Raw genomic sequence first — 17,170 nt, 5'->3', positions numbered from 1 at the left:
AAAGAGTGCCTGATATGATAACATATCTACAATTGGGGTCTGAAATAACTTTAGAAGGATTGAATGGAGTATTCTTATTAATTAAAATAGCTGTACCTCTAGCTTTACAATTAAATCCAGAGTGGAACACCTGTCCCACCCATGACCTCATCAAGCTTTTATGACTCGAGTTCTTAAGATGGGTTTCCTGTAAAAAACATATATTGGCCTTCAACTTTATGAAATTGGAAAAAACCTTTACACTTTTAACTCGGTTGTTTAAGCCTTTTACGTTCCAACTAATTAATTTAACCCTGTTAAGTGCCATTTCAATGACCCCGGTCTTTTGGGCTTGCGAAGACAGGGTCGTTTGTAGAGTGGACACGGCAGAGCGAAGTTCAGACAAAAATTCAGACCATAGTGATGAAATTTCTGAGCGGACGGTGGATGAAATTAAGTCCTTCAAGGAAGATGCCATGATCTCTTCCTCTGCTCGCCTCGTACTGGAGCGGTAGCATTAGCACTAGCTGTCTGCACGCTCCCCTTGTCAGTCAACATTTCTACAATGTTTCGGCCTGATTTTCCTGGTTTGGGCATTCTTCTTTATGAATGTGTAATAGAGTTGATTATTTGGTTTATATATATATATATATATATATATATATATATATATATATATATATATATATATATATATATATATATTTATTTTTTATTTTTTTTCTCCATATGTTAGGGAAGGCGTAGGATGTAGCATAATCTTTTTGAACTGCAAGAGTTTTACACTTTCTTCGTAAGTAGAATAAGGAAGGCAGTCTGGCAGAAGATAAATTTTACTTCATAACTTGTTAAATATGGATATTTTTCCGAAGGCCTTTATTAACCCCCTGGAGCTGTGGAGTACATGGATGAATGGAGGCACTTTCTTCAGCTCATACTCATGACCCCTGTTCACTGCCATTATAAAGCTCAAAGGCATTACAATATTTATTAATATATCTCTGATTGTGTTTATCAGAAAGACAAAAGTCATACACAACTAGGATGGCTTGAGGGTGAGTAGAGCTTGGGCTAATTTTCATTTGAAACTGAACTAATCCTTAAACATGAAGAGACAAGCCATAATTACACATTTCGCAGCCAACATGCATTTTTTTTAAACACAAGTTCTTCCTTCATAAAGCACAGGTAATTTGAGATGTGTGTCTTTCAAAATTATGTGTAAACCTGGCCTGGCAATAATTAAGTGTAATAAAGTATCTTACCTGGTATAGACAAAGCAGGCGTCTCCACTGATGTATAGCCAACAACACCTACTTTCTCTGAACTAACATTGAAGATTTTATATGGGAGATAGTAGCCGCTGATCCGAGGAGCAACTGTCTGATCAGCTTTAATATTTGCGCTGAGAACAGTGCAGTTCACTTCCTGAAGGAAAGGTTTCACGAGGCCGTCCACTCCATTGTCAAACTCATGATTTCCTAAGGCCTAAAGCATCACACACACACAAACAATGTTCTATGCAGTAAAATGTCATATTATAACATATTCATATTATTTTACATATTCATTTTATACTCTCTCTCTCTCTCTCTCTCTCTCTCTCTCTCTCTATATATATATATATATATATATATGTATATATATATATATATATATATATATATATATATATATATATATATATATATATATATATAATATAATGTGTGTGTGTATGCACTTCAAATAGTTTTCTGTAAGATGATGAGTTAAATAATGTCATCAACCATAAGATAAAAAAGGATACTTGCACACTTACTGTAGAATTTATAAACAACCACAAAGGCTAATGTGTTAAAGAATGAGTCCACTTTCAAATTTTCAAAATTTCCTGATAATTTACTCAACCCCATGTCATCCAAGATGTCCATGTTCTTCTTTCTTCAGTCAAAAAGAAATTAAGGTTTTTGATGAAAACATTCCAGGATTATTCTCCTTATAGTGGACTTCAAATGGCCCCAAATGGAAAAAACGGAACTGGCGCCACGTTCGTTCCGTAAGTAGAATAGTGAAGGTCTAGAATACGGAAGTGCTGTCTGGCGGAAGCCCTTGCAAGGCAAGAGTGTTCAGTTGTGTTTATAAAGCATATACATTTTAATTTATTTATTTATTTATTTTTGTAAAGACATTGTTAAATAAGACCTTTATTCCTCATCTGGTATCATTTATAGTCCTTTGAATCTGACCTTCAACCATTTGGGGCCAATTGAAGTCCACTATAAGGAGAATAATCCATGTTTTCATCAGAAACCTTAATTTCTTTTCGACAGAAGAAAGAAGGACATGGACATCTTGGATGACATGGGGGGTAAGTAAATTATCAGGAAATTGTCATTTGAAAGTGGACTAATCCTTTAAGAAGTCAAAAATGTATACATATAACCTTAGTTATTCATTAAATACTGTTTGGAGCATAAAGTGTGTGAAACTCCTAATGATCTATGGTATAAGCAAATAAAATAAGCTTCATGAGTTATTCATCAAACCTGGGTGAATCTAAGAGATCCCACATGAGTCACTGTGATGAGCAACTAACTAAAGTTTTATTTTATGTCTGTATAGCTATATGAATATAGGTGAACAAACCTTATCTGGAGCCTATTTCACATGAATACAACACACTTTTAGAAGTTGTTGCATTTGGCCCTGTATAGCTTGTATTCACTTTATTTAAATATATGAAATACGGTACCTGTCAAAAGTTTGGAAACATATTTTTTTTTATGTTTTTGAAAAAATCAAGGCTGCATTTAATCAAAAATACAGAAAAAACAGTAATATTAAAAAAAAATATTATAAAAAATTAAAAGAACTCTTTTCTATTTTAATATATTTTAAAATGTCATTCATTCCTGTGATCAAAGCTGAATTTTCAGCATCATTACGGCAGTTTTCAGTGTCACATGATCCTTCAGATCCTTCTAATATGCTGATTTGCTGCTAAGGATTCTTCTTATCAATTGCAATCAATGTTGATAACAGTGCTACTTAACATTTTTGTAATTTTTTTTTTTTTTTTTTTCAGGATTCTTTGATGAATAAAATGTTCATTTGTAATTGTTATAATTCACAATATTACATTTTTTACTGTATTTTGATTAATTCTTATTCTACTGCATACTCAATTGCGTACTTTTTAAATTGTTGCTCTTTGTACAAGGACATTGCTTTTTAAGGGCGTGTTTTAACAATGTGAAAATACTTTGAAAAAACGCATCAAGCGTTATTTTGTTTCCCTCACGCTCCGTCCAGATGTTTTTGAACGGCCCCTAAGAATTTAGCATCTCTTCGATGCAAATTAATCATTTAAATACAACACAATTACCCTAAGTTTTCGTGAACCCGATAATTAATGTGAACATAATATTCTTACCATAGCATCGTATCCGAGTTTATTCATGAAATGCGCCGCTTCAGCACCTTTGTAAAAGTTAAACCAGACGGTCCCTTGAAACTGATCACCCGCGTCCAACAGCAGAACATTTTTCTCCTTGGCACGAACTTCTTTGATTTTCGTAAATCTCCGTGCAACTCCGGCGAAACAAGGTGCTTTACTACATTTACCCGAGTCTTTGTTGGTCTCCTCCACTCGTGCGTGGACATCATTAGTGTGGAGTAAAGTCAGCTCAAACTCTGTCCTGCACATCTGACAGTGAATCCAGATGAAAAATAATGAATTAAGCCACTGCTTCATCATCTTCTCTGCCTTTGCTGTACTGAAAGAGTCTCAACAGTGGCGTTCAGCGGGCTTCATTCTGGAGGCGGGGTTAGTGGGCAGCACAGTGGGTGTTATTTTTTAGAGAAAATTATATGTTTATTTAGCATGCCTAACTTGTTTACCAGGCATCAACGAAGCCACGCCTGGAATTGACATAAAAAAATGTTCATTATTCCACAAATATCATACAATTGACCATTGTGCATTCATACATCATGGACAAAAAAACAGGGCTACACTGTTAGACCTTGCCAGGGTTTTTTTTACAGTGAAACACTGGCAACACTGTTGCCAGTTATTTACTGTATTCTACAGTATGTTACTGTAAAGATACCATGCTAAATTAAAACTCGTCTTACCTCATTTCATTTGCAGAAACCAACTGCCTTAAATTGTTCAACTGCCATTTAAATTTATAAACCAATATTTATTATATGCTAATAATGTAAGCATATTCTTACTTATTTCATTCCACCAAAAACATTTTAAATAAAGAGATTTTCACTGCATCAGCAACTACACAGTCACCATCTGTCAAATAAAACAACATGCAGCATATCATCAGTGTTTCTTGAGCATCTCCTGAACTTAAGCACAGGCTCTACTCTTCAGCACAATGGTGACCCACAAAACTCAATTTTACAGAAAACTACTGGCAACAGTGTTGCCAGTATATATATATATATATATATATATATATATATAGTCACATGTTTGCCGGGGGCCAGAGCACCTGACATTAAAGCAAATTTAAAAGTGCTGGCTAATGCTAAACGTAAATATTCTAAAATCATTATCCACGTCGGCACAAATGATGTTCGACTTCGCCAGTTGGAGATCACTAAAATTAACATTAAAGAGGTGTGTGAACTCGCAAATTCAATGTCAGCAGAGGTAATTTGTTCTGGCCCTCTTCCTGTTCGTAGGAGTGATGAGATAGTTAGCAGGTTATCATCACTCAATGGATGGCTGTCTAAGTGGTGTCCGCAGAATAATATAGGTTTCATAGACAATTGGAAAAGCTTTTGGGGCAGACCTGATCTGTTGAAAAGAGATGGTATTCATCCCTCCCGGGATGGTGCTGCTCTTCTATCTAGAAATTTGGCAAATAGTCTTAGAGCTGAAACATGACAAACCAGGGCCCAGATCAGGACGCAGACAAACTGGCTAAACCGACCGTCTGCTAGCCGCCTCACGTCACAGAACTCAAATAATTCACAGCACATAGAAACTCTTTCACCTAGATATTATCACATAGAGACTATGTCTGTACCTTCGAACTAGTAAATACAAAAAACTTCCGAAACCTTTTAAGGGTAAAAATTTAATTGAAGTTCAAAAAATGAAAATCACAGATAAATCAGATAAACAAATGATAAAGCTTGGGTTACTGAATATTAGATTTATTTCTTCAAAAGCACTTATTATAAATTAAATTATCACAGACAATAAACTAGACTTGCTGTGTTTGACAGAAACCTGGCTAAAACCAGACGATTACATTACTTTAAATGAGTCTAGTCCTCAAGGTTATGATTATCGACACAATCCTCGACAGAAAGGCAAAGGGGGAGGTGTTGCTGTAATTTATAGTAATATATTCAGAACAATTCAAAAGAATTTCAAATATAATTCCTTTGAAGTGATGGTGCTTTATGTAACATTATGTAAGTTGACATTTGTGCTGGCTACTGTATACAGGCCACCAGGGCACCATACTAACTTTATCAAAGAATTTGCTGATTTTCTTTCAGAGTTAGTACTGGCTGCGGATAAAGTCCTTGTTGTTGGTGATTTTAATATCCATGTAGATAATAATAAAGACGCATTTGGATTGGCATTTGAAGACATTTTAAACTCTATTGGAGTTAGACAACACGTGTCAGGACCCACTCATTGTCGTAATCATACCCTAGTTCTAATACTGTCGCATGGAATTGATATTGATGCTGTTAAAATTCTACAGCAGAGCGATGATATATCAGATCATTATTTAGTCTTGTGTATAATACATTTAGCTAAGGCTACAAAACCACCACCCAGCCATAAATATTGTAGAACCATCACGACTACCATTAAAAAGACCCACAAACCGGATAGGAGGAAATGTCGGGGGGAGTGGCGTGCCAGGAAGGCTGGATGCTTCCGGACCTTGGGAGGAATGGCGTCACCGACCCAAGGACATCCAGGCTGGTATCTGTTTCCACCTCTCTCTAGTGTTCCCATAGATTCCTCCGGAAGACCAGTGCCTCTGTGGGAGGGCCTAGTTTTATCTAATTTATTGCAAAGACATTTTAAGACACACATTCGAGAGGATACCCACTACATGGACAATGGTTGACAGTACCTTTTTAAGGACTAGTTTCTTTCCCGAGGTGACGTAAGCTAAGGGGGGGGACTATGTAACACTGTCACATAAAATGCATGTTTTACCACTATATTTATTACAATGATTTTAGGTATAATAGAGTTTTAATTGGTTTACATGTGTTTTAGTCCATTTTATTCCTCTTATCTATTTAATGTGTGTATGTCTTTAAATGTGTATGGGTCTGCCTGTCATGTGACTGATCACATGACAGGAACAAGGAAGTAAGCCAGCATAAAGGAGGCAGCATGGCAAACAATCAGCCCCGCTCATTACAAACGTGATCACCCACAAGCTGGATTGAGGAGTTATTTCTTGGACTTACCTTTCCAGTGCTTCACATTAACTTCACATCAACTTCACTTGGATAAACACTTCTGTGGACTTTGTATATACACCGGTGGACACTTTCACATTGGGACTTTCAGCACGTTACTAGGACTCTTAAGGACTGTTTTATGGTATGGTGAAAATGGACTCCCTGCTTTTAAACGGCCTAAGTTTTTCTAGTTTTATTGTGTTGTTTTAAGTTCCTTGTGATTATTGTAAATATACCTTATTTATTCATTTCTGTTGTCTGTATCGTCTTTTTAAACACTCTTAGCTGCTCACACAGTATAATCTGACCCCAATATTAATCCATGTAAACTTGACCGATTGGGCCGATCGTTACAAGCTGAACGTAGTTGGAAGAAAACAAAACTAGAAGTTTTTCGCCTTTCGTGGAAAGAAAAAATGAGTGAGTACAGAACGGCTATAAGAAATGCTAGATCTACTTATTTTTCAAATCTCTTAATAGAAAACAAACATAATCCTAGGTATTTATTTGACACAGTGGCTAAATTAACTAGAAACAGAGATTCAACTGCTGACGTTTCCATAGAGCACAGCAGTAATGACTTTATGAACTTCTTTACTTGCAAGATTGATAATATTAGAGAGAAAATTAAAAACATGCAACCGTCTACAGTTTCCCTTCAGACAGTGCACTGTAGTGTCCCTGAGGTAAAACTAGAATCATTCACCGCTATAGGAGAGGAAGAATTATCTAAACTTATCAAATCATCAAAATCAACGACATGTATGCTAGACCCAATGCAGACTAAACTACTGAAAGAAATGCTTCCAGAGGTCGTAGGTCCACTTCTTGTTATAATTAATTCATCCTTAACACTAGGATACGTGCCAAAAACCTTTAAGCAGGCTATTATTAAACCCCTTATTAAAAAACCTCAACTAGATCCGAGAGATTTAGTAAATTACAGGCCAATATCGACTCTACCTTTTCTGTCAAAGATACTAGAAAAGGCAGTTTCAACACAACTGTGCTCCTTTTTAGAAAGAAATGGAATCTGTGAGGATTTCCAGTCAGGATTTAGACCATACCATAGTACTGAGACTGCTCTCGTTAGAGTTACAAACCATCTACTCTTATCATCCGATCGTGGCTGTGTTATTAGATCTCAGTGCTGCTTTTGACACTATCGATCATACCATTCTTTTAAAAAGACTTGAAAACTATATTGGCATTAGTGGAATTGCTTTGGCATGGTTCAAATCGTACTTATCTGACCGTTATCAGTCTGTAGTAGTTAATGAAGAGATGTCGTATCGATCACAGGTTCAATATGGAGTGCCACAAGGTTCAGTACTAGGACCGTTGCTTTTCACTCTGTACATGCTGCCCTTAGGAGAGATAATTAGGAAGCATGGTGTTAGTTTTCACTGCTACGCTGACGATACTCAGCCATGGGCGTAGGTTTAGGGGGGGACGCTAGGTACTAGTCCCTATCAATATTTTGAGATGACAAATTTGTCCCCACCAATATTTAGCAAGCTCCTTTGAACTGCTATTTGGATCTTTGCATTGGTTTTTGGATCGATTCTAACGGCCAGGAGTCAGGACGACGACAGTACAAAAAACGCCGTAATTTGATTGGCGGCGGGGTATCTGACAGGCTACACGCGCGGGCCGGGACTACTTTTGTGCTTGCACTAGCAGCGAGCGGTTGGTGTGTGTGCGTGCGCGCGAGCGCGCATGTTGACGACGCCGACGGTAAGTTACCAGGGCTGTCTCTCTGCCACATACAAAGGCCAGAGTAAAAAACATTTTAATATTCCGGGTTTTTTTGCCCCTCTTTGTACTTTGTAGATGCCACCCAAGAAGAAGAAAGGGGACATAAGAAGCAACCTATTGACTAAAGATGAAAATAAAGCATCCAACTGAAGCCCAAAAATGAAAGCAGAAGATCATAGAAAATAGGCTAGTGCTAAATTACAAAAAGGGGAAAAATTTTCAGTCTTTGCTGAGACATTATTATTATTATTATTATTATTATTAGGCTATTATTATTATTATTATTATTATATATTGCCCAAGCCCCATCGCCAGCTCTGCTAATGGTCAGCTACCGGGACTTTTCCATGCCTAGCCAATAAGTCTAGAGTTGTTTCTTTATTTTTTTTTACTATACATGAATTATCATGATGCACCGATCGAAATTAGCCTACTGAAAATAAATTGTTAGACCAGCTAAAATAGCCTATATTGTTAGACCAAAAATATCTTATCGATTAATTAAGTAATAAAGACATGTAATAAAGTAATAAAGAAATGTATAAAAATAAATAAATAAATAAATAAATAAATAAAAGGAAAGAAAGACGTCTATTGCTTCAGTCTTATTCAAAGGCCGCGGAAACATGGGTTCGTTTGTTACGCAATCCATTCCACACTCGACGTTCTTGGTTTTCTTCCCATTTATTAAATATAGGCAATTGGTTGATGAAACATTGATTGAAATTAAGATACAATTTCTACAAAACGAAATTCACTTTAAAGAAAGACTTACTATAAAACAAAACTTAATGAAGTGGTCAAACTCAAGTCTGACCCGCTGCATGTCTCCCAACATTGCGCATCCGTCATGCTATTCAATTATCATAATCATCGAGATGAAATGAAATAATAATAAGCTGTAGCCCACTATAAATATTAAACTAAATTTGCTACATTTTATCCCTCTGGCCGACGAACGCGCCGGCGCTTTCTGATGGATTTTTTCCTCATGACAGCTGAAACAACTGAAAACAGGCCTTCCCTCATTTTTGGCGATAGCCTATAGACTAGTGCAAGACTACAATGGTCTACTTTTATTTGTGTACGCTCACAATAACAACAAACCATTGTACTTTTGTAAAATAAAATAAATAAATGAAAAAAACTGCGTGCGCTTTCAGCTGTCTCTCTGCTAGAATTTTTCTGGAACGTCTCAGAAATTTTACTTAAACTCAGAGAATAATTGTACCCAAAAGAAAAAAAAAACATTTTTCGATAAGAAATTCATAGGTCTGGTTTAAATAAGGCGATCAATCCGCTGGAACGTGTTGTTTCTGAAATCATGGCCAGTGCTCGTTGCTGCCGTTATCAGTTCTCTTGGCGCTCGTGCACACGCGCAGTTTTCACACAGACAATCGAGCGTTTCGTTCTGGTAAAAGCACAAAACAAAATGCACACAACGTGTCCTTGCTCTTGACGTACAATCACTGATGAACACCTTTGGTTTTAATTAGTAAATTAGCCTATAGTTATTCCTGCCTGCCGGTATTTAGTCTGTGATATCAAATCACTAAACATTATAGCATATATAGGCCTACTAGCCAAATATTATTCAATAATAACATCAAATGTTATTAACCTTTATTTTTTTAATCAAACCAGTTTCAGAACGTTTATAATACAGAAGGAACGCTGGAACAGAAACGTTAAAATACCGATTCTGCTCGGAGTGGAGTGATTTAATTTTTTTTTCGTTTTTAAGCCCTGGTATAAACTTTAGTAAAATGTTGATAAATTGTGCAGTCTTATACTGGTATCCCAGATTTCAATATTTGGTGGTTTAAATGCCTGCTTGAGGTCTCTGTGAAAGTTTTAAAGCAGTTTTAAAGCAGTCTTATGTGCCGCTTTCAGACCGGTCACATCCGTAACGTTGTTTTTTCCTCATTTATGCGAACACGAAAAATGAAATAAAATTATATTTTTTTGCTCTGTGGAGAGCCAACCCTTCTTCATTAGGTGGGCAGTTTTACTTTTGGTTTGTGCAATGTAATTCGCAGAATTCTTAAAAAATATGTTGTCACCCAAAACTTAGTGACTTTTTTTTTGTCACGTCCGTAAGAATTCCGGGGGGCGTAGGTTTGGTCTCCCCACCAAAGCTGAGACCAAACCTACGCCCATGTACTCAGCTCTATATTTCCTCGCGCCCTGACGAAACCTATAAATTCACAAAACTAACAGAATGCATAGCTGACATTAAAAACTGGATGACAAGAAATTTCTTATTATTAAATTCAGAAAAAACTGATATCCTAATCTTTGGACCAAAAACTTCCTCACGAAAAAACCTTGAATACTCTCTAACACTTGACGGGTGCTCCATTAAACCTTCGTCCTCAGTTAGGAACCTGGGTGTGCTCTTTGATACCAATCTTTCATTTGAAAGTCATGTTTCCAGTATCTGTAAAACGTCTCGGTTACGTATGTAACCCTCGTTCCCTGAAGGAGGGAATGGAGACGTACGTCAGTAGTGACCGACGAATTGGGATATCGCTTAGAGAGCCCTATCATCTTCGTGTAAACTAAAACAAGCCAATGGAATTGGCGTGCGATATTTGCATAATGCGCACCGCCCCCGTCAGGTGTATATAAATAGGAAGCAGATGCAATCGCACTCTGTTTTTCGCTGAGGAGACAACTGGTGTCCGCGCTACAGCGAGGGTACAGAAACTGTGGCGACGGGACGTACGTCTCCGTTCCCTCCTTCAGGGAACGAGGGTTACATACATAGCCGAGACGTTCCCTTTCAGTCGGTCACGTTCGACGTACGTCAGTAGTGACCGACGAATTGGGATCCCAACTAAAGCGCCACAGTTACGAAACCCCTTCCAGTGCCCAGCGCAAGCTCAGCCGCCCATAGCACCGGCTGGCGGTGAAGGGGCGAGCTTACACCGAGAGAGTCTACTGCTGTCTAACCACTACCCACTAAGTAAACTAGACACACTGGGGAAGCGAACCCGTAAGGGACACTGCGGAGACCACTACCTACCCAATGGGGGAGGAGTTTACGTGGGAATACACACATGGACTGGCCCGGGGGGCAGTACGCATATGGAGTCCCTGGGATGGCTCCACCTGGTAGGGGGAGACTCATCTGACAGGTGACAGCAGAGCTGGCTCTGCTAAGGGAAAGACACGGACTCGGCCCGTAGGGAGTTTTAAACCGTGGAAAATACACATATGGGACCGCTCACGTAGAGGGGTCACGACATATGGGCCCCAGCCAACAGACAGCGTCAGCGACGGATGTAGGCCTGGCATCAGACACTCCGCAATGTCCGAGCCGAAGGGGGAGGCGGAGGAACTCGACAGGGTTCGCCAAGCGGGGAACACGACTGGAGTGAAAGTATGCACGTATCCGGCCAGTGGCGGGAATGGCATTGCAAGCCGACACTTAGAGCGGGTACAACACGTCTACCGACTAGTGGATGCGAGTACACGGGAGGATACCGGCTCTACACGTAGGCTATAAAACCTAGCGAACGTGTTAGGTGTCGCCCAGCCCGCAGCTCTACAGATATCTGTCAGCGAGGCGCCATGAGCCAGCGCCCAGGAAGAGGCCACCCCTCTGGTGGAGTGGGCTCTCAACCCGAGCGGGCAAGGCACGCCCTGGGATTCGTACGCCAAGGCGATGGCATCCACTATCCAGTGGGCCATCCTCTGCTTGGAGACAGCCTTTTCAGGTCGACTGATTGCAAAGGCTCAAAGGGATGACCCCGGAGAGCTGTGAGAACCAGGGTCAAATCCCAAGAGGATACGGAGGAAGGGCGAGGAGGATTGAGTCTCCTGGCCCCCCTCAGGAATCTGACGATCAGATCATGTTTCCCCAGGGACTTACCTACAACTGCATGGTGATGTGCGGCAATAGCGGCAACATACACCTTGAGGGTGGAGGGAGACAGCCTTCGCTCCAACCCATCTTGCAGAAAGGAAAGCACGGATCCGACCGAACATGATCGGAGGTCCTCTCGGCGAGAGGCGCACCATTCGACGAACAGGTTCCACTTCAACGCATAGAGATTCCTAGTGGAAGGAGCTCTAGCGGAAGTGAAGGTGTCTACGACCGCTTGCGGGAGATCACTCAGAACCTCCGCATCCCGTCCAGGGACCACACGTGGAGGTTCCATAGATCGGGACGCGGGTGCCACAGGGTGCCCCGTCTCTGAGTCAGGAGGTCCTTCCTCAGAGGAATCGGCCAGGGAGGGGCTGTCGCGAGGAGGATGAGGTCTGAGAACCAGGTCCGAGTGGGCCAGTAGGGAGCCACTAACAGAACCTGCTCCCCGTCCTCCCTGACCTTGCACAGGAGTTGTGCGAGAAGGCTCACTGGGGGAAACGCATATTTGCGCAGACCCGGGGGCCAGCTGTGTGCCAGGGCATCCGTGCCGAGCGTGCCGCCGGTCAGGGAATAAAACCACTGGCAATGGGCAGTTTCTGGGGAGGCAAACAGGTCTACCTGAGCCTCGCCGAAATGCTGCCAAATCAGCTGAACCGCCTGGGGGTGGAGCCGCCACTCGCCCGCAAGTGGAGGCTGCCGTGACAGCTCGTCGGCTGCACGGTTGAGCACACCTGGGACATGAGTGGCCCGAAGGGACCTCAGATACTTCTGACTCCACAACAAGAGATGGCGGGCGAGTTGCGACATGCGACGGGAGCGTAGACCACCCTGACGGTTGATGTACGCAACGGCCGCAGTGCTGTCTGAGCGGACTAGAACGTGCTTGCCTGACAACAGCTTCTTGAAGCGGGCCAACGCAAGACGTACCGCTAGCAACTCGAGGCAATTGATATGCCAATGCAGCTGAGGCCCCGTCCAAAGACCTGCCACTGCATGCCCGTTGTACGTGGCCCCCATCCCGTGGCAGAGGCATCTGTGGAGACCACAGCATGCCTGGACACTTGTTCGAGGGGTACTCCGGCCCGCAGGAACGAAGGGTCCGACCACCGAACAAGGGTGCGACGGCAGCTCGGTGTCACGGGGACACGGAGCGTGCCGCACTGCCACGCCCATCTCGGGACCCGGCCGCGGAGCCAGTGTTGAAGCGGTCTCATATGAAGCAATCCGAGCGGCGTGACCGCGGCTGCAGATGCCATATGCCCCAGGAGCCTCTGAAAATCTTTCAGTGGAGCCGCTGTCCTGCGCTTGAGCGAACTCAGGCAGTTCAACACCGACTGGACGCGCGCCTCGGTGAGACGCGCAGTCCGTGCAACCGAGTCTAGCTCGAGACCGAGATAAGAGATCCTCTGCCCGGGGGCGAGTTTGCTCTTGTCCCAGTTGACCCGAAGACCCAACCGGCTGAGGTGAGCTAAAACCATGTCCCTGTGTTCGCACAACTGCTCTCGCGAGCTGGACAGGATCAGCCAGTCGTCGAGATAGTTGAGAATACGAACGCCCTGTTCCTTGAGGGGAACAATGGCCGCCTCCGCAACCTTTGTAAAGACGCGGGGTGACAGGGCCAGCCCGAAGGGTAGGACTTTGTACTGATATGCCCGACCCTCGAACGCAAACCGAAGGAAGGGTCTGTGTCGAGGCAGAATCGAGACATGAAAGTACGCGTCCTTCAGGTCTATTGCTGCAAACCAATCCCGGGGACGGACGCATTCGAAAATGCGCTTCTGCGTGAGCATCTTGAACGGCATCTTGTGAAGGTACCGGTTCAGGACGCGCAGATCCAGGATTGGCCGTAGCCCACCGCCCTTTTTTGGTACAATGAAGTAGGGGCTGTAGAACCCCGACTTCATATCGGCTGGAGGGACCGGCTCGATTGCATCCTTCGCCAGCAGGACAGCAATCTCCGCCCGGAGAACAGGTGCACTGTCCAACGACACCTGAGTGAAGTGGACACCCCTGAAAACCGGGGGACGCCGGGCGAACTGAATCGCATAGCCGAGTCTGACAGTGCGAATGAGCCAGCGGGACGGGCTGGGAAGCGTGATCCACGCCTCCAGACTCCGAGCCAGCGGGACCAAAGGCACCGCAGACGCACCGGGGGTGGGGCAGCAAGGCAGAGAGGGACCCGACTCGGACGGCATGGGAGCGGCCCGGAGTGAGGTCGGACTCTGCGAGGCAGCAGTGCGAATGGGAGACGGCGCACGGGACGCGGTCTGCGCCATCACACTGCCGCCTACTGGCGGAATGGGAGGGGGTTGCGAGTGGCGAGGCGGGGCCTGGCACACTGGCGAACGCGCCCTCTTGTGACCTGGAGTTTGAGGAAACTGCTCTTTTTGAGGCAAAGTGGGTACCGCTGGACTCCGGAGAGCCAGCGGCGGTAGATGGACAGCCGCCACAAAATCCCCCCGGCCCTCCTCCGGGGGTGGGAGAGCAGATGGAATACTCTCCCAAAGGGCAGGAACCTTCCGCTCCACGTCTGCGACCGGCACCCTGCTGTTTGGCTGGTGTAGGCTGCTGCTTTGCCAACTTAGCAGGGGCGGAGGAAGACGCAGGCGGGCGCCCTCGGCGACGAGCGGGCTGAGGCTGAGCCACGGGCGGCTGGGTGGAGGCAGCAGCGGACCGCCGTGGCATGACATGTCTGATAGCCTCAGCCTGCTTCTGTGCAGCGGAGAACTGTTGGGCACAGCTCTCCACCGCGTCGCCGAAAAGGCCGACCGGAGACACGGGGGAATCCAGGAACCGATGTTTGTCGGTCTCCCTCATGTCTGCCAAGGTCAGCCAGAGGTGGCGTTGCTGGGCTACCAGAGTAGACATCGCCTGGCCAACAGAACGCGCTGTCACCTTCGTTGCCCGGAGGGCAAGGTCAGTGGCAGCACGCAGCTCCCCAAGCAGCTGTTGGTCAGGACCTTCCTGGGGCATCTGCGACAGCGCCTTTGCCTGATAGACCTGCAAAAGGGCCATCGCGTGCAGGGCAGAGGCAGCCTGCCCACAGGCACTGTAAGCTTTCTCAGTCAGACCGGCTGAGAATTCACAGGCCTGGGACGGGAGCCGCGGCTCACCGCGCCAGCCAGCGGCCGTTGGACACAACTGCGTCGCAACAGACCGCTCGACTGGCGGGATCCTCGCGTACCCTCTGGCTAGCCCGCCGTCCAGGGAGGTGAAGGCGGACGAGGGACCAGGCCCTGTACGAGCCCCATGCGGAGCTTGCCAAGACCTGGTCACCTCATCGTGTACTTCCGGGAAGAAAGGCATTGGGGCGGGACGCTGGATTTGACCAGCGCGACCCCCCCCCAAGTACCAATCGTCCAACCGAGATGGGCCGGGACAGGGTGGAGGGTTCCACTCAAGCCCGACGCACAAGGCGGCCCGGGAGAGCACAGCCGTGAGCTCGGGATCCGACTCGGGCAACGCTACCGTCCCGGGCGGCAGCGCGTCCGAATCCTCCCCCGAGGACTCAGGCTCACCTTCCGATGCAGCGATCGACATCCGATCCGCCGCCGGCACACCAAAGGTAACGGCTGGACAGTCCGTAGAGGGCCCAGCGGAAACCAACGGTGGCACGATGGGTTGCGGTGCTGATGAGGCGGCAGGGGCCCGAGGAGCGTTTCCGCTCGGCGGGGAAGCCCTGACCGTAATCCTCAGGTCACCCTTCCTATACAGCGCCGTACCGTCATTCCGGTTCCCGGGGCCGGAAAAAACGGTCGTACGCGGCATAGGAGAGGGGACCCCCGCTTCCTGAGACTTCAGGAAGGAGAGCCTCGACCTCAGCACCGCGATAGTCATGTTCCCGCAATGGGAACATGAACCATCCACAAAAGCTGCTTCAGCGTGCAGAATGCCCAAACACGAGATGCAACGATTGTGCCCATCAGCAGGGACCAGGGAACGACCGCACCCATTAACGCACAGACGAAATGACATACTGTCAGGGTTCGTCTGTAAAGCTCTTTTAGAAGGGGAAGTCAACTCACTCGTGCTGAAGCACCCAGGGAGCGACGCGATGTGTCAGGTACACCACTCCCTGACACACCGAGGAACCGGCCCAAATCGCTACACACGCACACACTCTTTGTGTTGCTGTGAAAACAGCAGTTTTCGAGCTTATAGCTCAGCTCCTCGGAGACTCGCGACCTCGCTGAACGTGCCCTTTCACCAGCACTGAAAGCTCGCTGTAAATCCTCTTCTGTTTAGGCAAAGTTTAGAATAAACAACGAAGAAAGGAGTCTTCTAAACAGGACACCAGTGAATGGCTCCGAAGCGAAAGACAGAGTGCGATTGCATCTGCTTCCTATTTATATACACCTGACGGGGGCGGTGCGCATTATGCAAATCTCGCACGCCAATTCCATTGGCTTGTTTTAGTTTACACGAAGATGATAGGGCTCTATAAGCGATATCCCAATTCGTCGGTCACTACTGACGTACGTCGAACGTGACCGACTGAAAGGGAACCGCCTTCTTCCATCTAAAAAATATATCTAAATTACGACATATGCTCTCAATGACAAATGCGGAACAGTTGGTTCATGCATTCATGACCTCATGACTAGATTATTGTAACGCTCTACTGGGTGGTTGTTCTGCTCTGCTTTTAAACAACTCTAGCTGCCACATTTTGGACCAACTGTAGTCTCTTACTAGAACCAGAAAGTATGACCATATTAGCCCAGTTCTGTCAAAATTACATTGGCTCCCTATTAAACATTGTATAGATTTTAAAATCTTGCTAATTACTTATAAAGCTCTAAATGGTTTAGCTCCCCAGTACCTAAGTGAGCTCTTAATGCATTATAGTCCTCCATGTTTATTGCGATCTCAGAATTCAGGCCAGTTGATAATACCCAGAATATCAAAATCAACTGAAAGCGGCAGATCCTTTTCCTATTTAGCACCTAAACTCTGGAACAATCTTCCTAGCATTGTTCGGGAAGCAGACACACTCTGTCAGTTTAAATCTAGACTAAAAACACATCTCTTTGCTCTTGCATACACATAACACATTATCAATGCATTAACATTTTTCAAATCCGTTAAAGGATTGTTACGCTGCAATAATTA

General features: G+C 44.5%; 1 protein-coding gene across 2 annotated transcripts in view; it reads right to left on the bottom strand.

The window, feature by feature from the left end:
- The window catches only part of LOC137018838 (snake venom 5'-nucleotidase-like), a 29,448-nt gene extending 25,722 nt beyond the window's left edge, over nt 1–3,726 (bottom strand). For both annotated transcript variants that reach the window (XM_067383567.1, XM_067383568.1), the window contains exons 1-2: nt 3,395–3,726; nt 1,245–1,467 (exon numbers count right to left, since the gene is read on the bottom strand). In XM_067383567.1, the coding sequence (XP_067239668.1) occupies nt 1,245–1,467; nt 3,395–3,718 (547 nt within the window). In that variant the 5' untranslated portion in view covers nt 3,719–3,726. The remainder of the gene's footprint in view (nt 1–1,244; nt 1,468–3,394) is intronic.
- Nucleotides 3,727–17,170: the final 13,444 nt, after the last annotated feature.

Source organism: Chanodichthys erythropterus, chromosome 4 (genome assembly GCF_024489055.1).
Source record: "Chanodichthys erythropterus isolate Z2021 chromosome 4, ASM2448905v1, whole genome shotgun sequence".
NCBI lineage: Eukaryota > Metazoa > Chordata > Actinopteri > Cypriniformes > Xenocyprididae > Chanodichthys > Chanodichthys erythropterus.
Note: the sequence above shows the minus strand (reverse complement) of the source record. Positions and strands in the feature narration are given on the sequence as shown.